Source organism: Paroedura picta, chromosome 6, assembly GCF_049243985.1.
Source record: "Paroedura picta isolate Pp20150507F chromosome 6, Ppicta_v3.0, whole genome shotgun sequence".
In the NCBI taxonomy this organism is placed as follows: Eukaryota; Metazoa; Chordata; class Lepidosauria; order Squamata; family Gekkonidae; genus Paroedura; species Paroedura picta.
In genome coordinates, this window is record NC_135374.1 from 129,295 (window position 1) to 152,049 (window position 22,755).

At 54.6% G+C, this 22,755-nt stretch overlaps 1 protein-coding gene across 1 annotated transcript; it reads left to right on the forward strand.

Annotated features, from left to right (window-relative positions):
• The first annotated feature begins 531 nt into the window (after positions 1-531).
• Positions 532-17,327, forward strand: TPP1 (tripeptidyl peptidase 1). The gene is made up of 13 exons (XM_077341015.1): positions 532-677; positions 790-897; positions 1,028-1,167; positions 5,359-5,509; positions 5,638-5,759; positions 6,032-6,225; positions 8,130-8,328; positions 12,243-12,431; positions 12,988-13,060; positions 14,490-14,610; positions 14,812-14,970; positions 15,068-15,205; positions 15,779-17,327. The coding sequence occupies exons 1-13, from the start codon at positions 640-642 to the stop codon at positions 15,917-15,919; spliced, it is 1,773 nt and encodes a 590-aa protein (XP_077197130.1). The 5' UTR covers positions 532-639; the 3' UTR covers positions 15,920-17,327.
• The last annotated feature ends 5,428 nt before the right edge of the window (positions 17,328-22,755 follow it).

Below are 22,755 nucleotides of genomic sequence, written 5' to 3' on the forward strand. Positions count from 1 at the left end.
GCACTCGAAAGCTCACGCCCTGACTAAATCATGGTTGGTCTTAAAGGTGCCCCTGCTGGACTCTGATTTTATTGTGCTCCTTCAGATTTTATTAAGCCCTTTCCTACTCATCTTCCGAGCTGGCGGCTGCCACAATGACCGCCTCCAATGACCGGAGCCGTCCTTTGGCCTGTCCCAGCCAGCACTTCGCAGCCAGAAGGCAATGGCTGGTCAGGCTCGGGAGTCCGTGCAGGGTCGTGGTCAAGACGCGGCCTGTGGTGCGGAGAGCCAGCCGGGCTGGAGCTCCACCTCCACGGGCAGGCGGTGAGGGGGGGGGGGGCTCGGGCCAGGCCCAAGTGTTGCCGGGACCTGCCAGGGACCGTGATGGTCCGCCGCTCTGGAACCCCTTTGGGGAGCGAAAACCAGCGGCTGCTCTTCGAAGGCCTTTCAGCCCCACTTGGCTCCCCGGGAAGCCGCCGGCAGAGAGACCCAGCCGCAGACCCCCCCCCCCCCCGCCAGCCAGCCAGCCAGCCAGCCGCCCAGTCAGCCGCCCAGTCAGCTGACGGGCAGCCGGGGCCGCCCCGCCCCGTGACCGGCCTCGGACCGCCTCCCGCCCCGTGACCCAGGAGCAGCGCCCGGCCCCAGCCCCAGGAAGACACGATGGCTCTGCTGCAGCGGCGACAGGGGCTCCTTCTGCGGTACCCGACGGGACTGGCGGCGGCCGGGGGGGGGGGCGGGCTGAGGGGGTTGGGGCTCCCGCCGCTGAGCGCCCCCTCCCTGTCTCTCTGTCTCTCTCTCTCTCCCTCCCAGGGCGCTGTGGGTGGCCAGCCTCGCCGCCGGATGGAGCCCGACCGGGGCTGCGCCTTCGCCTCACCTCTCGGCCGCCGGACGGAGCCCGGAGCCCGACCAGCCTTTCCGGTGAGGGGCTGCGCCGGGTCGCCCCTGCCCGGAGCCGTCGCAGCTGGCGGGCCTCGGCTGCCTCCGAGAAGGCGCATCCGATTCCGCCGCCGCCGCCCCCTCACCGCCTCCGCTCGTGCCTTCCCCGCAGGGTGCCGGAGGGATGGCGCCTGGCCGGCCGCGTGGCCCCGTCCGAGATGCTGAGCCTGACCTTGGCCCTCCGGCAGCAGCAAGTGGGGCGCCTGGCAGAGCTGGTGGAGCGAGTCTCCTGCCCGGACTCCCCCGACTACGGTGGGTTGCCCTCTCCGCATTGCTTCTCCCCGCCCAGAGAGAGCATTCGTTGCTTTTCCTCCCCCCACCCCCCCCCCCGCGCCTCGGGGAGGGAGGCTGGCTGGGCGCAGAGCCTCAGTGCCCCAGAACCAGCTGCCGAGGAAAGGCTGCTCCTCCCTTCTGCCATCGCTTTGCCAGGCTCTTCCCAGAGAGACGGGCTGGGACTTCCCTAGCCATTGGCTGGGCTGGGCTGCAGTTATCTCGGGGAGAAAGACTTGGGGGTTTTAACTTACAATAATAATAATAACTTCTGAAGGCCGCCCTCCCCTGAGCTGCTCACAGCAAATTTATAAACAACCCAATAATAAGTGAAACCTATAATGATCAGGCAAATTAGGTATTAACACCAATTTTCTTTCTTGTACAGCAAGTTGAAGACAGCTCGTAACCTTATAAATAGGTCAGATTCCAGCATTCTCTAAGAAGGGAAAGGCTCAGTGGCAGAGCATCAACTTGGCATGCAAAAGGTCCTGGGTTCGATCCCAGGCACCTCCAGTTCAAAGGACCGGGCAGGAAATGTTGTGGAAGATGGAGAGCAGCTGAGGAGATGGTGCTGCCTACAGTGAACCCAGGGTCTGATTCGGTGTCAAGCCACTCCATGTACTGGGGAGGGCCTGTTATTCAGTGGGAGGGCTCAGCTTTGGATGCAGAAGATCTCCAGTTCAAAACCCAGCAGATGATGGGAATGACTGCCTCTGCCTGAGACTTCCAGGAGCTACTGCAGGTGGTCAGACTCTGTCAGACTGATGGGGCGGGGCGGGGGGAGAGAGAGGATAAGGCAGCTTACTGGGACCTCCTGAGAGAGAGAGTGGCTATGAAGGTGTGTTGGGATACAGGGGAGAAAAGAGAAGTTTTCTTCTCCTTTCCCAAAAGGAGAACCTGATAAATTAGTTATAGGTCAGACATGGAATCACATGATGAAGAACTTCTGCCTAAGCCAATGCCCATAAGAGCTACTAGAAGAAGTTGGTTCATATATGCTGCTTTTCTCTACCTGAAGAAGTCTCAGAGCGGCTTACAGTCGCCTTCCCTTCCCTCTCCCCACAACAGACACCCTGTGAGGTGGGTGAGGCTGAAAGAGCCCTGAGATTACTGCTTGGTCAAAACTGCTCTATCAGCTCTGGCGGCATGTGGAGGAGGAGCGGGGAATCAAAACTGGCTCACCAGATTAGCAGTCCGTACTCCTAACCACTACACGAAGCTGGCACTAGTTTAGGGGATTGGTGTGGAGGAATAGGAGAGATCTTCTGATTCTCTCCTGCTCCATAGGCTGCCTGGCTGTCTCCTCTCCTGCCCTATAGGCTGCCTGGCTGCCATAGGCTGCCTGGCTGTCTCCTCTCCTGCCTCTGTGCCCTGTGGACTGGTTGTTTGTTTCCTGTCCTGTGGGCCGGCAGCATTCCAAGCAGTCTGTTGAGGAAGCAGTGGATGGCTTCCTTGTTTCGGGCAGGCCCTGGCATCCTGTTTGGGAGCATTCAAGGCCCCTTGAGGTTGCTGGCTAGAAACACACAGATGAGGCAAAACATCCATCAGCACGAGGGACTAGTAGCTGTGTTGGCGGAGTAATTAGCAGCTGAGGCCCACAGCCCAATGGAAGCTTTTCAGACATGGCCATACTTGGTAGGGAGGAGGGGTGCCCAAGAGAGAGTCCTGGGTCCTCACCCGCTGAGAGGGGGAGGGGCATTGCCGGGGCCCTTCCCAGAAGAAGCAGGATCTTGCCCTGAGTGGAGCCCTCCAGAGGCAGACCAGGACTGATCTCCCTCCTGCTGCCCCTGTGAGGAGCTCTTGCCTCTTCCTTGGATGCCAGACTTTGCCTCTTCCAACAGAAGGCTATTGATTGGCTCGCCCCATGTTCAACTGCCCCAGCATGCTGAAGAGGAGCGGAGCCTGGCTGCTTGTCTGTTGAATTGGTCCCCTGAGCCTTCCTTAGCGCTCTGTGGCTGTCAGGGGAAAGGTCACTTTCTTCCATCTCCAGCCAGGACAGCAGCGGTCCCAGAAGCCCTCTTGGCCAAATGGCATCTCCTGGTGAGCAGGAGCACATTTTAACTGCAGCAGCAAACAGGCCACAGATGCTGGACACGAAGCTCCAATGAGAAACTGGGGAGGCCTTCAGCAAGCAGCAGACCAGCTCCAAGCCAAAGCAAAATGTGTGTGTGTGTGTGTGTGGGGGGGGAAATTCTGCCATAGTGGAAGTGGCCGGTTCTCTGTCGGGAGTGGCAAGAAAAGGTTTCAGGATGCCCCCCACTGCCCGGTGGCATGAAGCCTAGACAGGGGCCTCTTGGTTTTCATGAGGAGGAAAGTCTACCCATGCCTCTTAGCCATTGCAGCTAAATGGAGCCTCCCTGCTTAGTGGCAGCCTACCACTGAGCACATAAAGAGAATTTGAAGTAAGGACTGATCCTTTTGGCTGTTTTATGGTCTGCTTCTGGCCAGAGGTATGTTTCATCGATATTTGTTAAAGTTGCTGGTGGAGGGGGGCCCTGGGCCAGGCACACCTTCCCAGCTTGGCCAACCATACAGGGTGGTTGCAGTGAGCAGAAAATGAAGGAGGGGAGAGCTGTGTGCTCGGCTGAGTGCCCACTCAGGAGGCAGAAGGGATAATAATAATTATTATTAATAATAATAATATTATTATTATTACTAGAAATTAAGCCCGCTGTGCTGTAAATGCAGCGGGCGCTAGCTCTCGTAGTGTGGGGGTTCGGGTGGCCGTCCATCCGGGCGTGGGCGGCTCCGCAGTGGCCGGGCCCTTTGGGGACTTCTCGCCCTGTCGCGCGGCCACACTTAGAAGGGCAAGGCTCGCAGGCTCTGGGCGGTGTCCCGCGCGGTCGGCGGCAGTGGCGTGGGCAGGGTACGGGGGCTGTGCAGGCAGCGGGGTGACAGCGGCGGCAAGCAGGGAAGGGCAGAAGTGTGCACCGCCATCATGGCGGCGGGGACACGGGCCCGGAGCACTGGGCGCGGCAGTGGTGTAGCTCCGGCTGGGCGGCGTTGGCGGGCACGGCGTGGACTCGCTTCTGGCGGCGTGGGGAGTGCGTGGGGGAAACGTGGGCGGCAGCATGATGGCGTTGGGAAGTTGGCAGGGGGGCGGCTTCGTGGTGGCAACGACGCGTGCCACGCGGCCTGGTGGCGGCGCTGGCCACAAGAACAGGGAACAAGCGGCCAAAGGAGCCAAGCGTTAGTCGGGGCCGGTAAGAACGGTTGGTGGGCCCCCAAGGGACGGGCGGTGTCGGGGTGGGAAGTGGTTGGCGGCCGCCGGAGAGGCGGCTGGGGAGGCGCAGCGGGGATAGCAGCCAGGTCTCAGGGCGGGCAAGGGCTGTAGCTGGGCCGAGGGAAAGCAGCTTTCCCTGAGTCCTGGGGCGACCCTCCTCCTCGGTGGCCATCCCGGCCCTCGGCCGAAGTCCTGGGGCGACTCACGGTCTGGAGGGCGCAGTGGTGAGGATGGCGGCTTGGGAGGACTGGAGAGTCGGTGGCGTGGTATTCGGGAGATGGGCCAAGTAGCCAATGGGCAGGTGAGCTTCGCGCGCCTGCCCATTGGCCACTTGGCACTTGAGTGCCACTCTGAGTTTTTATCCCGGAGAGCGCCCGCCCACTCTCCTCCCACGTAGCCCTTAGCCTTTTATTTAATCCCGCGGAGTGGTTTACAGATTATTTAATTTTTAGACCACCCTTCTCGAAATAGGTCTCAGGGCGGTTGACAACATAAACAGTTAAAACACAATAAATTCCCCATAAAAAAACCTATTTATGTCAAATAACAAGTCACATATAACATATAAGCGGTGGTGGTCACAATTCGAATAGTATTTACCCGACTTCCCCCCCAAGTTCAGCCTGGCGGGAAGAATGATATTCAGAAGAGGGTGGTGCCAATGCTGCCTGAGTTCCAGCCACTGCCCAGGAAGGCCTGCTGACCATAACCGCCGGCCCTGAGTCAGAGTGATGTGGCTGGTTGACTGCTCAGTTGAGCCACCCAGAGGCAGATTGAAAGTCCTGCCCTGCCAGGGAGAGCCGTGGCCAAGGACGTGTGTTTTCTTGGGGCTTGGGGGGCACCTGTTGAGAGGCTCCAAGGAAAGAGGAACTGCCTCTGGGTCCCTGCAGAGAAGGAATTGGGGGGGCTGAGAGAAGAGCTGTCCCCTGCTGTGCCTTTCCTTCTAGGACAGTTCCTGACACTGGAAGAGGTGGGGGCCTTGGTCAAGCCATCCTCCCTGGCGCTGGGCACCGTCCAGAAGTGGCTGGATGCTTATGGGGTCCGGGAATGCCACGCAGTACTCACTGGGGATTTCTTGCAGTGCCAGATGCCAGCCAGGTGAGTGGGGTGGGTAGGGATGGGCAGTGGTAGCATCAACCCTGAGCCAAGGGTCACCCCCTCCACCCCCACCCCATTTTCAGAGAGCCGCATGTGGGAGCTGACGATGCCGGGGCTTCTCTCTGCAGGGTGGCTGAGCGGCTCCTTCCAGGAGCACAGTTCCATCGCTACAGGAATGGCGAGCAGAGCGCTGTGAGGTCTCCCCTCCCGTACCGCCTGCAGGAGGAGCTGGCCGAACACGTGGAGTTTGGTATGGGAAGGCTGGGGACGGGAAGGGGAGGCGGGAGAACCTCAAGTCCAGTCCTGTCGTTGGTGAGGCATTTCCCAGCCTAGTCTGGGTTCAGCTCTGCCATTCCTTTCCTCTCGTGAGCACTTGGGGGGGGGGGGGGGGGCTGCCCCCTGGTAGACAGTTGTGTGCAGTGGCCCAAGGGCCCCACTGCAGCCTTGGCTGGCCGGGTGGAGCTCTTGGCTGTGGCCAGGCTGGCTTGAGAGTCCCGTTCTCTTTGTCCTCCCCCTTCCCAGTGGGGGGCCTTCACCGGTTCCCAGCGGACAGGAAAGCAGCCAGTCGGGGACAGGGCACGGAGAATCCATTGCCTTGGCAGGTGGCCTTGTCCTCCTTCCACCTGGGCGTGACGCCAGCCGTGATCCGCAAACGCTACAATCTGACTGCCAGCGATGTGGGTGCTGCATCCAACAACAGCCAAGCCTGTGCCCAGGTAGCCACACCCTTTTCCTGTGGGCCCAGTGGGTTCGAAGCAGCTGCTCCCAGAGTCTTTCCAAAAACCTTCCGCAACCCTTCCTGACACCCACACAGTTGGGAGGCACATCACATGAGCAGGTCCCAGTCCTGCCCTCCGAAGTTCCAACCACCCAGCGGCAGGGGCTTCGAGGCCAGCATGGCATGAGACCCGGGCCGGCCATGGTTATCTGCTTGGGCCTCTGATGCCTCTTCGGACTGCCAGAGGCTCTCCAGCAGAGAAGGCACTCTCCCCTGTCGCCTCTGGGCCGGGGGCGTTGGGTGTGCCTGGCGGATGGGAGAGGCTGAGCAACAGGCCCGGACAGATGTGCTCTCCCTGCCCTAGCCCATCATTATTTCAAATGAGATGCACAAGATACAGGGCCCCGTTTCAGAGTACTTGCTGCTCGTCTGTTCTTGTGGCATTGCGCTTGTTAAAACAAGTTGGTGGGGGGGGAGGCAGATTTTATTTGGGAGGCTAATTTCTTTGAGCGTCTGCATGCATTGGTTAAGGAAATGGTGATACAATTTTTTAAAAAGAATTATGAATCCAAATGCCTTAGCAGAAATGTCTTAACATGTCGCTCTGCAGAAATGGTACTTGTGGCGTGGCGTGATGTGGCGTGAGGTGGCCTGCTTGCCCCTGCAGAACATCCAGGCAGCACTGGGCTGTCTGGGGGGTGGCAGTCTCTGGAGAGCTGTCAGGGTCCGAATGAGTCCGGGAATGCATTGGCAGACCTGCCGCTCCATGTCTCCAGGGCTGGAGTTTTTAGTGTGGACTGTGGTCCAGGGTGTGGCTCTCAGGGTCTTTTCAGCGGTGGCCACAGGTAGAGGCCTTGTTGTGGAGGGGGAGCAATCTGGATTCTGCTAATGAAGGAGTGACTGCATCCGGGGAGCTGGGCTGAGGCCTAGGGCCAGCTGGGTGAGGGCGGAAGATCTGGCTTCCTAGCTCTACCCTGTCTGGGAGTCTGAGTCACCTGGAGCCATCACCCTCTGTCTCAGACTGGCCTACCTCAGAGGGCTGCTGTGAGGAAAACTGCCAGTTGGCCTTCCCTGCTGAAGGTCAGGGAAACACAGAGGGAAAGGCCCCCTCAGTTGGGGGGCCACAGGCAGCACCAGCAGGCCACCTCCGCAATCTGCTTCCCAAGCAGTCAGGGTAGAGTGCTCCCACAATGGGGGCATGGCCCTTCCGTGGGGCAGAGAGAAGGCTTCCCTCCTGTACCTTTCCCCCAACCAGATTGGGCTTGTTGCAGGGCTGCCATTGCATCTCGCTCATGTTTCCATTTGTTTGCCCTTCTGGCTTTTGGTGGACTTGAGACCCCTAGTGGGTGCAGAGTGGCCATGGTCACCATCTGGCATGGTCCTAAGCTGCAAGGCTCTTTTGACTGCGATTTCCCCGGGCCTGTTCCTTGTCCCTGCTTCATGTCAATCTGCTTGGGCTGAGAGTGGCTGGAACCTGAGTCTCTCTAAGGGCAGGCATGCCCTCTCACCATCACACGACCCTGGTTGCTGTCCCTGGGGAAGAGAAGGGCTTCTGCCTGGACCCTCAGAAGCCAACGGGGAGGGACAGGAGCAAGATCCCCGCCCACCAGGGAGACCTTCGGCAGGAGGCGAGGCACAAGGCGGCCATGGGGAGGGGGGTAGGTGCCACATTTGTGGCTCAGTGAGATGCGCTTGGCTGGAGATCCTGCCGGGCCGGATTGGTGCGCAAGGGCCCTGGTGATCAGAAGTACAAAGCCCTTGCAGGCGGTGGTGGTCACAAGCCAAGAATGGCCTTGTTCTGCCTCAGGCCTTGAGGCCACTAGCCAGGCCTGGCCATGGTAGCCTGGGAGCTCTCCTTGTCCTCCCGCATAACTGCTCTCGCATCACTTCTTCCCTCTCCAGTTTCTCGAGCAATACTTCCACCAGTCTGACTTGGCCGAGTTCATGCAGCTCTTCGGAGGAGGCTTTCCGCATCATTCGAGCGTTGACCGGGTGGTTGGGCGCCAGGGGAGAGGCAAAGCTGGCGTGGAAGCCAGCCTGGATGTGGAGTATCTCATGAGTACGGGTGCCAACATCTCTACCTGGGTCTTCAGCAACTCAGGTACCTACTCCCCCCACCCCTGGCGGGGTGGTTGGCCCCTCTGGGCTTTCCTCCTTCTCTTTAGCCTCATGAGGCTCCAGGTCTCCCTCCCTCCCCCCCCCAGTCCCACCATCCTGGCCTCAGGGCCCTTGGCTAGGGAGGCTCACCCTGACTCTGCTCTGGTGACTGGCCTTGTAACCGGCCTTTCTCACAGAGACTTATGGAACAGGGGTCAGCGACCTTTTCCAGTTAAAGAGCCAAACTGATTAACTTTCAGAGTAAGAGAGAAACCACCAGCTATAAATGAGTCCCTTGGCATAACGGGAAGTATACAGCTCAACTTCCCTGCTCCATTGACAGGATGCTTGATAGCCCCACACCCTGGTTCCTCGAGGCCTTTGTTCCTGTGGGACAGCCAGGTGGCATCACCAGTCATGAAGTGCCCCAGGAGCTCCTGCCCAATTGGTGTGATGCCCTGGCCTCAACTGGCTGGTCCAGCCAGAGAACTTCTGCATTGCCTGGATTCAACTTCAGCTGACTCTGCTCAAGCCAGCCCACCATGGCCTCCAGACACCTGGCCAGATTGTCAGTGGTGTGGATGGATGGTTGTCCATTAAGAGAAACACCCACATACTGAGGCCACCCCAGCCTGAAACTCCAGATCAGCTGAGCAAAGGGGCACATATAGATGCTGAACAGCACTGGGGAAGGAATGGCTCCTTGTGGGACCCCACAGTTCAGGGCCCTACGCTGGGACATACTTTCCCCCACTGCCATCCTCTGCCCCCAGTTTTGGAGAAAGGACCTCAGCCATCTCAAGGCTGTGTCTCTGTGATGGAACCAGCCCACTTCTGCCTTGCAGGCCAGTCCTGTTCTTGCCCACCCCCTGTCCTGGCTTGTTGCCAACTCCAGGCGGCTGGCAAAAGGAACTCTGGCTAAATTACAGGATTGCAGCTGGGAGAGCCAAGACCCCTAGCTGTCCCACAGTCCTAGCACCTGAGAACTGTGAGGGACGAGTTTGTCTGGGTCATCCCTTTGCACTTCTGCTAGCATTTCCAAGGTGGGGGAGCACAACGTGGAGCAGAAAACCGTGGCCCACTTCCAATTTATAAAATTTTTTATTGAAATAATAACAATATTTCAAAAAGCAGGTCATTAGCACAGCACAGAGACAGAAAAGAAACAAAAGAAACTGGATGAAACGCATTCCTTCTGGCCCTCCACTGAACATCCCTCATCTGATGGGAAGTACAGAGCAGGCAGCTTTGCTTAGAGGGGTGCCAAAGTCACCTTGCCTTGCTCACATAGAATCATAGAATAATAGAGCTGGAAGGGACCTCATGGGTCATCTAGTCCAACCCCCTACAGAATGCAGGACACTCACATCCCTATCGCTCTCTACTGTCATCTGCCACCCCTTTGCCTTCACAGAATCAGCCTCTCCGTCAGATGGCTCTCCAGCCTCTGTTTAAAAATTTCCAAAGATGGAGAACCCACAACCAGAGAGCCAGTTTGGTGTAGTGGTTATGAGTGCGGACTTCTGACATGCCAGGTTCGATTCTGCGCTCCCCCACATGCAACCAGCTGGGTGACCTTGGGCTCGCCAAGGCACTAATAAAACTGTTCTGACCGAGCAGGAATATCAGGGCTCTCTCAGCCTCCACTCCCTCACAGGGTGTCTGTTGTGGGGAGAGGAATGGGATGGTGACTGTAAGCTGCTTTGAGCCTCCTTCGTGTAGGGAAAAGTGGCATATAAGAACCAACTCTTCTTCTTCTTCTGAGGAATCCTGTTCCACTGAGAAACCGCTCTAACTGTCAGGAACTTCTTCCGGATGTTTAGATGGAATTTCTTTTGAATTAATTTCATTCCATTTGTTCTGGTCTGTTCCTTTGGGGTAAGAGAGAACAATTCTGCTCCATCCTCCATATGAATCATAGAATCATAGAATAACAGAGTTGGAAGGGGCCATACAGGCCATCTAGTCCAAACCCTTGCTCAACGCAGGATCAGCCCTAGGCATCCTAAAGCATGCAAGAAAAGTGTGTATCCAACCTTTGCTTGAAGACTGCCAATGAGGGGGAGCTCACCACCTCCTTAGGCAGCCTATTCCACGGCTGAACTACTCTGACTGTGAAAATTTTTTTCCTGATATCTAGCCTATATCGTTGTACTTGAAGTTTAAACCCATTACTGCGTGTCCTCTCCTCTGCAGCCAACGGAAACAGCATCCTGCCCTCCTCCAAGTGACAACCTTTCAAATACTTAAAGAGGGCTATCATGTCCCCTCTCAGCCTCCTTTTCTCCAGGCTGAACATTCCCAAGTCCCTCAACCTATCTTCATAGGGCTTGGTCCCTTGGCCCCAGATCATCTTCGTCGCTCTCCTCTGTACCCTTTCAATTTTATCAACGTCCTTCTTGAAGTGAGGCCTCCAGAACTGCACACAGTACTCCAGGTGTGGTCTGACCAGTGCCGTATACAATGGGACTATGACATCTTGTGATTTTGATGTGATGCCTCTGTTGATACAGCCCAAAATGGCATTTGCCTTTTTTACCGCTGCATCACACTGCCTGCTCATGTTTAGTTTACAATCCACAAGTACCCCAAGGTCTCGTTCACACACAGTGTTACCTAGAAGCGTATCCCCCATCCAGTAGGCATGCTTTTCATTTTTCTGACCCAGATGCAGAACTTTACACTTATCTTTATTAAATTGCATCTTGTTCTCATTTGCCCATTATATTGCTGGACGAGCGCAGGAGCCCGCTCGCAGCACTCATGCTCCCATTTGTTATTAAAAATGACCAGTGCCGAGGGAGGGAGGAGAGTGCGCGCCAACAACTTAAGGTCTTCGGGAATGAGGGAACCTTATGAGAAGCTTTACTAAAATCCAAGTAAACGACATCAACCGAATTTCCACGATCTAGCAAACCTGTCACTTGGTCAAAAAAGGAAACCAGGTTGGTCTGACCTGTTGGAGACAAATCCATGCTGACTTCCTTGGATCACCAAATTGTCCTCCAGATGTTTGCAGATCGCTCCCTTTAATATCTGCTCCATTATCTTCCCACACAACAGAGGTCAGACTCACTGGTCTGTAGTTTCCTGGGTCATCCTTCCTCCCTTTTTTGAAGATTGGAATAACGTTTCCTCTCTTCCAGTCCTCCGGGACATCTCCAGTCCTTAAAGAGGTCCCGAAGATGATGGACAAGGGCTGAGCAAGTTCTCCAGAAAGTTCTTTGAGCACTCTCGGGTGCATTTCATCCGGCTCAGGGGATTTGAACTCATCCAGTGCAGCTAAATGCCTCTCGACAACCTCTCTGCCCATGTCAACCTGCCACCAACCTGCTTACTAATTACACTCAGTGCAGTTTAAAACCTATGGCTCCCCCCCACCCGTGTCCAGCCTCCAGTCCCTCTGCAAACAGGCTGAGTGAAGGAAGTGGCCATGCGGAGCCTCCCACACAGGCAGGTCCCCTCTCAGGGAGACCGAGAACAGGCCGGGGCTCCAGTTGATCCCAAGCAGCCCACCTTTAGTGGGGGGTGCTGCCAGGAGGTGACGGGAGGCTCGGGAGGACCTTTAGGGGTCCCAGAGGGGTGGGAAGGGCCTGATGGGCACCTTGAGTCAGGCTGGGAAGCCAGCTTGCTGCCAGCAGAGTGAAGGGCTTAGGCAGGCGTGGTCTCTGGAGGGGTGTGTGTCACGGTTGCTGCCGAAGCCAAAGCCCTGGTTCGAGACTGTGACTGCAGCTGGAGGGGCCGCTGGCTGTGGGTGTATCATAGCATGTTTCTCTTGGGTTTTACTGAGTGGCTTGTGAGCTGCCCTGGGAACTTTGGGGTGTAGGTTTAGGGGGGATGGAGGCCATGAGGGAAAGCACAGGGCAGCCCAGGCTCTGGCTGCAAATGGCCCCAGCTGAGCCCTCCCCACTTCCCCAGGGAGACACGAGAGCCAGGAGCCATTCCTGGACTGGTTGCTGGTGCTGAGCAACACCTCCGCCTTGCCCTGGGTGCACACGGTCAGCTACGGGGACGATGAAGACAGCCTGTCGCAGGCCTACATGACACGTGTCAATGTGGAATTCATGAAGGCAGCTTCCCGGGGGATCAGCATTCTCTTCGCCTCAGGTACTGTGGAGGGGGAGCAGAGCCTGATGCCCACCAGACCTGCAGGAATCCATGCCAGCAGGACCCTCTGCCAAAGACTGAGAGCTTGGCACAAGGAAGCGGTCATGCTTGTGCTGGGCAGCCCTGCTCCCCTGTCAGTTGGTGAGGTCTGTGAGAGGCAGGAGCAAGGGCAGGACTGCCCCCTGCCTTCTGGCACTGGCTTGCCCCCCTGTCTTCCTGGCAAGCCCTGCATGGGCCCAGTGTTCCAGGGCAGGGGCCACTGGGCAAGCATAATGGGGAGTGAGGTGGCACTCCTTTGCCCCCCTCCTTCCTGTGGGGCTTGCTCAAGTTTTGGTTTCCAGCTCTGGGGAGGGGGGTGCCTTTGCTGCTGTTGCTGCTGCTGCTGCTGCCACACGTTACTCAGTGGAACCCCCAGGGCAGTGGAAAGGGGTGGTGTTGGAGGGCAGAGGGGTACTTTTGCTTTTTTGGAGAAGTAGCTAATGGGTGTAATAGCAGCAGGGTTCACTGAGCTGAGCACACGGCTGAGAGGCATGTGACCTGCTTTTGGTCTTTTCAGGTGACTCTGGGGCAGGTTGCCGGAGCGTCTCTGGGGGGAAGCATGTGTTCCGGCCCAGCTTCCCGGCCTCCAGGTAATCCACAAGCCGAACCCTCTGTGCCCTCCAGCTGCTCTGGAAAGGCCTCAGGGCGGGGGAGGCAGCGGCACAGCGACTTTCTAAATACATGAAGATCAGTTGGCCTGGGGGGGGCGCTCCTGGTGACATGGATGGCAGCCCCACACTCCTCCCGTGGCTGCTCAGACCCCTCCCCGGCGAGGGAGCACGAGGGCCAGCAATTTTGAAAAACTCTGCATTTAAGATATGCTGAGGGCCACAGTCTGCAAAGCAATGCTAGAAATGTAGAATCCCAGAGTGGGAAGGGGCACTACAGGTGACTTAGCCAGCTTGGTGTAATGGTTAGGGGTACGGGATTCCAATCTGGCAAGCCGAGATTCCCTGTTCCTCCCCCACAGGCAACCAGCTGGGTGACCTTGGGCTTGCCACAGCACTGATAGAGCTGTTCTGACCAAGCAGTATTATCGGAGCTCTCTCAGCCTCCCCTCCCTCACAGGGTGTCTGTTGTGGGGAGAGGAAACGGAAGGGGATTGTAAGCCCCTTTGTGACTCCTTCGGGTAGGGAAAAGTGGCATCCAAGAACCAACTCTTCTTCTAGTCATCCCCTGCTCAGTGCAGAATCATCCTAAAGCATCCTTATGCTTGTAGTATAGAAGTTCATTGTGTAGAACAAAAGCTGTTTGGAATTGTGACTAATCTAAGCAAGCCTCTTTCTTCTGCTGCAGCATCTGCATTGAGGTGTGTCTGAGTCCTTCCCCAGACCGTCTCTTCTTCTTCTTCTTTGGAGCTGCTGGGGAGGGAGGGGAGCACCAGACACCCAAATTCACATTGTGTGGAAGAGATTCTCTTGTCAAGTGTGGACCCAGTCCTTGCAGAGAAAGGCATTTCACTCAGAGAGAAATCTCTTGGGGGCTGGGAAGGTCTTTCTCTGGCCAAGGTCCTGGAGCCACTGTTGTCCCGGGGCCCCTTTTGCTCCTGGGCCTAGAACTTTCCCCTGTTTGGTGAGCCAGCTTGGTGTAGTGGTTAGGAGTGCGGCCTTCTAATCTGGCAAGCCAGGTTCGATTCTGTGCTCCCCCACAAGCAACCAGCTGGGTGACCTTGGGCTCACCACAGCACTGATAAAACTGTTCTGACCGAGCAGGAATATCAGGGCTCTCTCAGCCTCACCCACCTCACAGGGTGTCTGTTGTGGGGAGAGGAAAGGGAAGGTGACTGTAATCCGCTTTGAGCCTCCTTCGGGTAGGGAAAAGCGGCATATAAGAACCAACTCTTCTACTTGTTCAGTAATCTCAGGGCTCTCCCAGCCTCACCCACCTCACAGGGTGTCTGTTGTGGGGAGAGGAAAGGGAAGGTGACTGTAATCCGCTTTGAGCCTCCTTCGGGTAGGGAAAAGTGGCATATAAGAACCAACTCTTCTTCTTCTTCTTCTTCTTCTTCTGTCTCTGCAGCCCATATGTGACCACTGTGGGCGGGACATCCTTCCAGCATCCCTTCCTGGTGAGTACAGAAGTGGTTGACTACATCAGTGGAGGAGGCTTCAGCAACATCTTTCCCATGCCGAGTTACCAGGTGCGCCCCCCTCTCCGTCCCTTGGCTGTCTCCTGGGAACCGTGGGGCTGGGGAGGTGCCCTGGGTGCCCTGCGCAGGGCCCCATAACTGGCCGGCTTCTGGCAAGGGTACCTGGAGCAAGAGGGCTGTGAGCCAGAGGCTTGGCCGCCACTGTTCCTGAATCACTTCTGGAGGGGTTCTTTTTAACCTTCTGCCATGCAGACAGCCGCCGTGAAGCAGTTCTTGAACACGGCCCCCAAGCTGCCCCCCTCGTCTTACTACAACAGCAGTGGGCGTGCCTACCCGGACCTGGCGGCTCTCTCCGACAACTACTGGGTGGTGATCAACCGCATCCCCATGCCCTGGGTCTCTGGCACCTCGGTGAGAGCATGCCTAGAGTTCCAGGCTCTTTTGCCTCATGCCCTCCCTCCCCACTCCTTGGCAGCCCGGCCTCACTGCGCCCTCTCTTCCGTGGCAGGCCTCCACGCCCGTGGTGGGAGGCATCATTGCCTTGATCAACGACCAGCGCCTTCAGCGTGGGCTTCCTCCTTTGGGCTTCCTCAACCCTGCGCTCTACCGGCTCCAGAAGAGACAGGCGTCCTCAGCCTTTTACGACGTGAGTGTCGGAAGAACTGGGGAAGGAAGAGAAGACAGCGGGCTGGCAGGGGCTGGCCAGAGCAGCTTGACACTGCAGCAGGACCAGCAAATCCTTGCCTTTGAGAGCTAGTGTTTAGGAGGGGAGGACTTGAATCTGCAGAGCCGGGCTTGAATCCTCACTTCCCCTCTAATCCACCTGAAGCCTCTTGGGCGACTTTGGGCCAGCCACAGTCCTGCCAGAATCACTCCCCACCCCACTGGCCTCATGGCGGGGTCCGTGTGTGTACTTATGGTGGGGAGGGGAAGCAGATGGTAAGCCGCTTGGAGACTCCTTCAGGTAGAGAAAAGCCAGGTATAAACTGGCTCTTCTCCTTGATCACTGAGATACCTGCATGCCCACCCAACCTTTGTCTCTGAGATGCTTTTCCTAGTGGCTTCCACAGTGAGCTTGGCTGCATTTGTGGGTTCCTCACCTACTCAGGTTGTCATTGCTTATCTTTGTATTCTACTTGCTGGACCTGTGAGAGGGAGGAAAGGGTCTTCTGGGGAATGCTCTTAATTGCCCCTCTCGCTGTCTCTGTCTGCCTCACAGGTGACCAAAGGGTGCCACCTGTCATGTCTGGATGCCACCGTGGAGGGCCAGGGATTCTGTGCTGTGCCTGCCTGGGACCCCGTGACAGGATGGGGGACCCCCAACTTCCCAGAGCTCCTGCAGGCCCTTCTGGACCAGTGACCCAAGGCGCTTTGACTTCCTTTGCCCAGGTGCCATCTCTGTGGGAGGAAGGCCCAGGGAAGGAAGGGGCCAATTTCTGCTTTGGAATACATCTTCTTTGGGTCATCCCTTGGCTGCCTGCGGGTGAGCCGAATCCTCTCACAGCTGCTGAGGCTGGTTGTTCCTGGCAGGGGGGGGGGAGGGATTCTGTTTCTCCCTCTCCCCCCTGTTGCTTCACTCCCACTTTTCTCTCTGGCTGTGTTCACAAACCTCCTGAATTCTGTTTGTGAAAAGAGCCAAAATGTATTTACTTCACCTGGATCAGCGTGAGGTTTCAACCGCCCATTTTGCTGAACGTGCACTGAGGGGAACGGGAGAGTCACTCGGCGGTCATGAGAAGAAGAATCTGGTGGACGTGGGATTCAGGGGAAATTGTGGGCAGAGCGTCTGTCTATCCCTCTCCCCCTTTTGCTCAGTCTCTCTCACACTCCCAAGCACACCCTTCCACCTTCCTTGCCCTATCCCCCCTCCCTAGCTTTCTAGTCACCTGGGGCTCCCCACAGTTGGGCAGTTGTGGGGGGGGGAGAGCAGACCTTCCCTAGGCACTTGGCGCTCTGGCGCTCTGAGCAGTGCCTCCTGCAGCAAGCTGCTGATGGAAGACGCCCATGTCTCTTCAGGGGAAGCCCAAGGCAGTCAACTCTTGACAACCAGGTCTGGTGACCTCGGAGCAGGGAGTTTGCCCTTGCGTGCCTGCCCAGCAACCTCACCCAGCCCAGTTCCCCCCATGCATTCCATGTACACACTGACACTGATTCATTGCCAAGTTTTGACAAACATGGGCTAAACTCATTGGGGCTGTCAGGGGAATAGAATTCCCCAAAAATAACAGAAACAATGCAGCTTTATGGGTGGGGGTGAAATGGTGAATGTAGCTCATGGTGAGAGAGAATGCAGTTTTCCAGTTTTGCTCACACCTGCTCCTCGTTTGGTCAGTAAACCTTTACAATTTTAATTGAGTGCAGATGTCTCCTTCCTGGTAGCCATGCTGGTCTCCAATCCGGTTCTGCCCATGGAGATGGAAGAGGAGGGGGCAACTGAGCCTGTCCTCCCTGTGGAGCAGCCAGCCCAGAGCAAGGGGACCTGTGGAGCTCAGTGGGGGAGCCTGCAACCTGCCCCCGGCCCCCATATTGGATGGGGTGGCAATGGAGAGGGAAGGAAGGGGTGGGATCTGGGGGAAGAACTCAGGGTGGGGTGGGGCCGGGCAGAGAGGTGGGGTCTGAAGCTTCTGAACTTCTGCTGAGTAAGGGAGTCCTCAAGCACTGGGAAGCCCTGCGTGATGCGGGAGTGGTGACGAATTGTGATGCCTTTATAGAGTGGTCTGGTGTGGTCACCTCTAGAATAAAGTATGCATTAGTCTTCTGTGCAATAATTTGCTTAATTTCTTCAACACTTGTTACTAATTCCAAAGGGGATTTTAATTGACAGGCTGTTTGTTGTTTTTCATTCTTTCTTCTCTTTATAATTCCATCCTAACTGGACAGAATGTGAGGAGAGTGCCATGCTCCTCCCCATGGACTTCCACACAGCCAAATTTCCTAGTTGTGAAGAGAGGGGAAGGAAGGCCTGTTCAACATGGACCAGCTGACTGTAGTGAAGGAATCAGGCTCTGCAGCCAAATGAGTAGCAGAAGATGCAGAGATAAGGAATGGCATCTGGTGGCCCAAGGAGGCAGTCAGAAGGAAGAGGATGTTGGGATAGATCTGCTTGGATGGGTTGAGCAGCAGGCAAGTGTGGGGGGGGGGGAGGGCTGACTGTACATGGCAGGCTCAGTTGATTACTCCCAGCATTCCACAATTGGGGGTGCATCTGTCTCCAATCTTGACATTTCCTTCACTCTGTTTCTCCCCCAGGGTTGACCCTTGTGGCAGAACAGGCCTGCTTCAGCCTGAAGGCCCTCCTGGAAGGGCTTTGCAGTTTTCCTCTCTGGGCATCTCACTGCCACCTCTGACCATTGTATGGGATTTCCCACTGAGGTCAAACTCCCTAGCCTTTGTCTCCTGCTGCCCGGTGCCTTGGTTACAGCATGGTCAGTTGACTGCTGTGTGGGCCCTGGAAGGACAGCTGCTTGCCAATATCGCTCCCTTCCCTGGGAAACCTTTTCAAAAGCATATCTAAGGTGGAGGTCTATGTGGGAAAGAGAACTATGACCAGCATCACAAAATTATACATTTATTTAAAAGAAAATATTTACGAGCATACTTTTAATACGGCACCAAATGAACAAGGAACTAAAAGAAATCCTACCTATCTGAGGGACCACTTTTCTCCTATGACCCCCTGCTGGGCCCTTCCCTCTGCAGGTATGAATTTCCTGGTGGTCCTGCCCCCCCACCCGGGAAATCGCCTGGCCTCCCAGCCGGGTGGAATGAGCTCCCAGAGAAGCTAAGGGCCCTGATGGAACTATCCAGGTTTCACAGGGCTTGTAAGATGGAGCTCTTCCGCCAGGCGTATGGTTGAGGCCGGGGGGGGGGATATGAATTGCAATGAGCAATTCCCTGGGTATGCAAGAAAGGGCCACAAGAGACAAGCACTGGCACATCCCTTCCTGCCCACCCACTCACCTGCCCACCCACTCAGTTTACTATGTAGCCTCTGCTTAAAAACTTCGAAAGAAGAACTCACTACCACCTGAGGAAGCCTCTTCCACTGAGGCTCTAAGGAATTTCTTCCGGACGTTTAGCCGAACAGTCTTTTGAATTAATTTTTTTCAGTTATGTGAGGAGCAAACATAAAGGAGGCAATAGGCCCACTGTTGGGTGCAGATGGACATACTCTAACAGAGGATGCAGAGATAGCAGAAAGGCTCAGCACCTATTCTACATCTGTTTTTTCCCCACAGGCCAAAGGATTTAGACACATCTAGAGTTGGAAGTAGCCAAGGGATAATGTCTGGGTGGCAGGTTGACATGGACAGAGAGGTTGTCGAGAGGCATTTAGCTGCACTGGATGAGTTCAAATCCCCTGGTCCGGATGAAATGCATCCGAGAGTACTCAAAGAACTTTCCAGGGAACTTGCACAGCCCTTGTCCATCATCTTCGGGACCTCTTTAAGGACTGGAGATATCCCGGAGGACAGGAAGAGAGCAAACGTTATTCTGATCTTCAAAAATGGGAGGAAGGATGACCCAGGAAACTACAGACCAGTGAGTCTGACCTCTGTTGTGGGGAAGATAATGGAGCAGATATTAAAGGGAGCGATCTGCAAACATCTGGAGGACAATTTGGTGATCCAGGGAAGTCAGTATGGATTTGTCTCCAACAGGTCCTGTCAGACCAACCTGGTTTCCTTCTTTGACCAAGTAACAGGTTTGCTGGATCGTAGAAATTCGGTTGATGTTGTTTACTTGGATTTTAGTAAAGCTTTTGATAAGGTTCCCCATGATGTTCTGATGGATAAGTTGAAGGACTGCATTCTGGATTTTCAGATAGGTGGATAGGATGGTTGGAGTTGTTGTCAATGGTGTTTCATCAGACTGGAGGGAGGTGAGTAGCGGGGTACTTCAGGGTTCGGTGCTCGGTCCAGTACTTTTTAACATATTTATTAATTATCTAGATGGTGGGTGGAAGGAGTACTCATCAAGTTTGCAGATGACACCAAATTGGGAGGACTGGCAAATACTCCAGAAGATAGAGACAGAGTTCAACGAGATCTGAACACAATGGAAAAATGGGCAAATGAGAACAAGATGCAATTTAATAAAGATGAGTGTAAAGTTCTGCATCTGGGTCAGAAAAATGAAAAGCATGCCTACTGGATGGAGGATACGCTTCTAGGTAACACTGTGTGTGAACGAGACCTTGGGGTACTTGTGGATTGTAAACTAAACATGAGCAGGCAGTGTGATGCAGCGGTAAAAAAGGCAAATGCCATTTTGGGCTCTATCAACAGGGGCATCACATCCAAATCACAAGATGTCATGGTCCCATTGTATACGGCACTGGTCAGACCACACCTGGAATACTGTGTGCAGTTCTGGAGGCCTCACTTCAAGAAGGACGTAGATAAAATTGAAAGAGTACGGAGGAGAGTGACGAAGATGATCTGGGGCCAAGGGACCAAGCCCTATGAAGATAGGTTGAGGGACTTGGGAATGTTCAGCCTGGAGAAAAGGAGGTTGAGGGGGGACATGATATCCCTCTTTAAGTATTTGAAAGGTTGTCAAAGGAGGGCAGGATGCTGTTTCTGTTGGCTGGAGCGGAAAGGACGCACAGTAATGGGTTTAAACTACAAGTACTACGATATAAGCTAGATATCAGGAAAAAAATGTTCACAGTCAGAGTCGTTCAGCAGTGGAATAGGCTGCCTAAGGAGGTGGCAAGCTCCCCCTCATTGGCAGTCTTCAAGCAAAGGTTGGATACACACTTTTCTTGGATGCTTTAGGATGCTTAGGGCTGATCCTGCATTGAGCAAGGGTTTGGACTAGATGGCCTGTATGGCCCCTTCCAACTCTATGATTCTATTATTCTAATTATAACCTACTAGTTCTGGTCTGTCCCTCTGGAGCAACAGAAAATAATTCTGCTCTGTCTTCTCTATGACAGCTCTTCAAAACGTGATTATCATATCACCTCTCAGTCACCTTCTCTCCAGGTTAAACAGACCAAGCTCCCTCAACCTTTACCCATACAACTTGGTCTCCAAACCCCTCACCATCTTTGTAACCTTCCTCTGGATATGCTCCAGTTTCACTACATCTTTCCTCAGTTGTGGTACCCCAAACTGAACACACGACTTCCAGTAAGGTCTAACCAGAGTGAAGTAAAGTGGTAAAATTGCCTTGCGTGATCTGGACACTAAACTTCTTTTAATACAGCCCAAAATCCCGTTTGCCTTTTTTAGCTTTAGCTGACTCATGTTCAGTGTATGGTCTACTGAGACTCCCAGATCGTTTTAACATGTACTATTGCCAAGACATGTCTAGCCCATCTTATAGTGATGCATTTGATTTTTTCGACCTAAATGCAGAACTTCACATTTATCACAATTGAAATTCATTTTATCCCAGTTTTGTAGCCTGTCAGGGTCATCCTGTATACCAGTGGTTCTCAATGTTCCTAATGCCAAGACCCTTTATTACAATTCCGCATGTTGTGGTGACCCTCAACCATAAAATTATGCAAGGGTTCTTTCACAGAAATTAAACCGAAACGGACCAGTGGCATGAAAGTCCATTATTCATGATTGAATATAAATCGTCCCCCCCCCTTGGGTTTTCTCAGTCCTGTTCTGCCTCTTGTCCCACCTTGTCGATCTTGCTCTTTTCCGCTGCTCCAGACAGACGAACACTCTCTCAATCTAACCTGCAAGGAGCCTGAGGCCATTGAGCTGTGCTGCCACCGGAAGCACCTGGTGGGAAACTGCATCGTACTGGAGACACTGCTGGAGCAGCTGGTGGCTGAGTGCGGGCGCCTGCAGGAGGAGCACCCTCCCCTGCCAAGCTGCTCGCTCTGCCACAACCACTGTGAAAAGGTTGTTCGATCTCCAAAGGGGTCCTGACCCCCAGGTTGAGAACCACTGCTTTATACTAATTCTATCTTTTGTTGTTTGCTATCCCTCCCAGTTTAGCATAATCTGTAAATGTAATAAGTACCCCCTCTATTCCTTCATCCATATTGTTTATAAATTGAATAACAGGGCCCAGGACATTCTCCTAAGGTATTCAACTCATCTTCTCTGACACTGAATAATAGTAATAGTGGTGGAATTACAGCACTAAAAGGGCTAAAAAACAGAATCCAGATGAAAGGGGAGCACTTTGAACTGAGAACACAGCTGGTATAGAAATGGATCTAGGAAGCATGCCTCCCCTGGCCAAGAAGCTGGTAGCTCGGACTGCTGCCCCTGGACTGTCACTGCTTGGGCTCAAGAAGTGGTGGTGGAGGCCTGTTGGAGACCTGATGGAAGGGCCCATACAGGCTCTGTTCAACCCCCTGCTCAATGCAGAATAACTCAAAAGCATCCAGGAGAAGGATGTGTCCATCCGCTGCTTGAACACCACCAGTGTGGGGGAGCTCCCCACCTCCTTAGGCAGTCTAATTCACTGCTCAACTACTGTAGCTGTGAAATCCCCCCCCCCCCCCCGTTATCTAGCCAGTACCATTCTATGTATAGTTTAAACTATATTTAACAGCTTTCCGCAGGGCCTGCAAGACGGAGCTCTTCCGCCAGGCATATGGTTGAGGCCAGGACGGGCGGTCCCGACATTGGATCTGGGCTCCCTGGGTTCAACTGAGTGATCTGATTGCTTCACTCCCATATTAGCAACCTGATGTCCCTCGGCTAACGTGGGGCAGTTGGGGGGGTTAGTTAGTACTCGCCTGTTGCCCAACATTGATAGTGTGGATTGGTTTTAATGGTTTTAACTATGGGTTTTATTGTAATTTTTTTCTTGTAAACCGCCGTGAGCGGAACGGCGGTATAAAAGTTTAATAACAACAACAACAACAACAATAATAAACAACTCATTACTGCTGGCCCTATCCTCTGCTGCCAACACAAATCGTTCCCTGCCCTCCTCCAAGTGACAACCTTTCCAATTCCTCAAGAGAACAATCATGTCCCCCCTCAACCTCTTGTTCCTCAAGCTGAACACTTCCAAGCCTCTTAGCCTTTCCTCATAGGGCTTGATACCCAGGTCTCGAATCATCCTTGTCACTCTCCTCTCACTTTTGTTGGGAAGGTTGGGAAGCTTGGTATGTTTAGCCTGGAGAGAAGATGAGAAGAGGTGATATGATCACCATCTTCAAATACTTGAAGGGCTGGCATAGAGAAGATGGCGCAGAATTGTTTTCTGTTG

Excerpts from the sequence above, each read along its gene's own strand:
- TPP1 (XM_077341015.1), top strand. The coding sequence starts at position 640 with ATGGCTCTGCTGCAGCGGCGACAGGGGCTCCTTCTGCG. Across the intron at positions 898-1,027 it reads GAGCCCGACCAGCCTTTCCG|GGTGCCGGAGGGATGGCGCC; the intron begins GTGAGGGGCTGC and ends CCTTCCCCGCAG. Across the intron at positions 5,510-5,637 it reads CAGTGCCAGATGCCAGCCAG|GGTGGCTGAGCGGCTCCTTC; the intron begins GTGAGTGGGGTG and ends TTCTCTCTGCAG.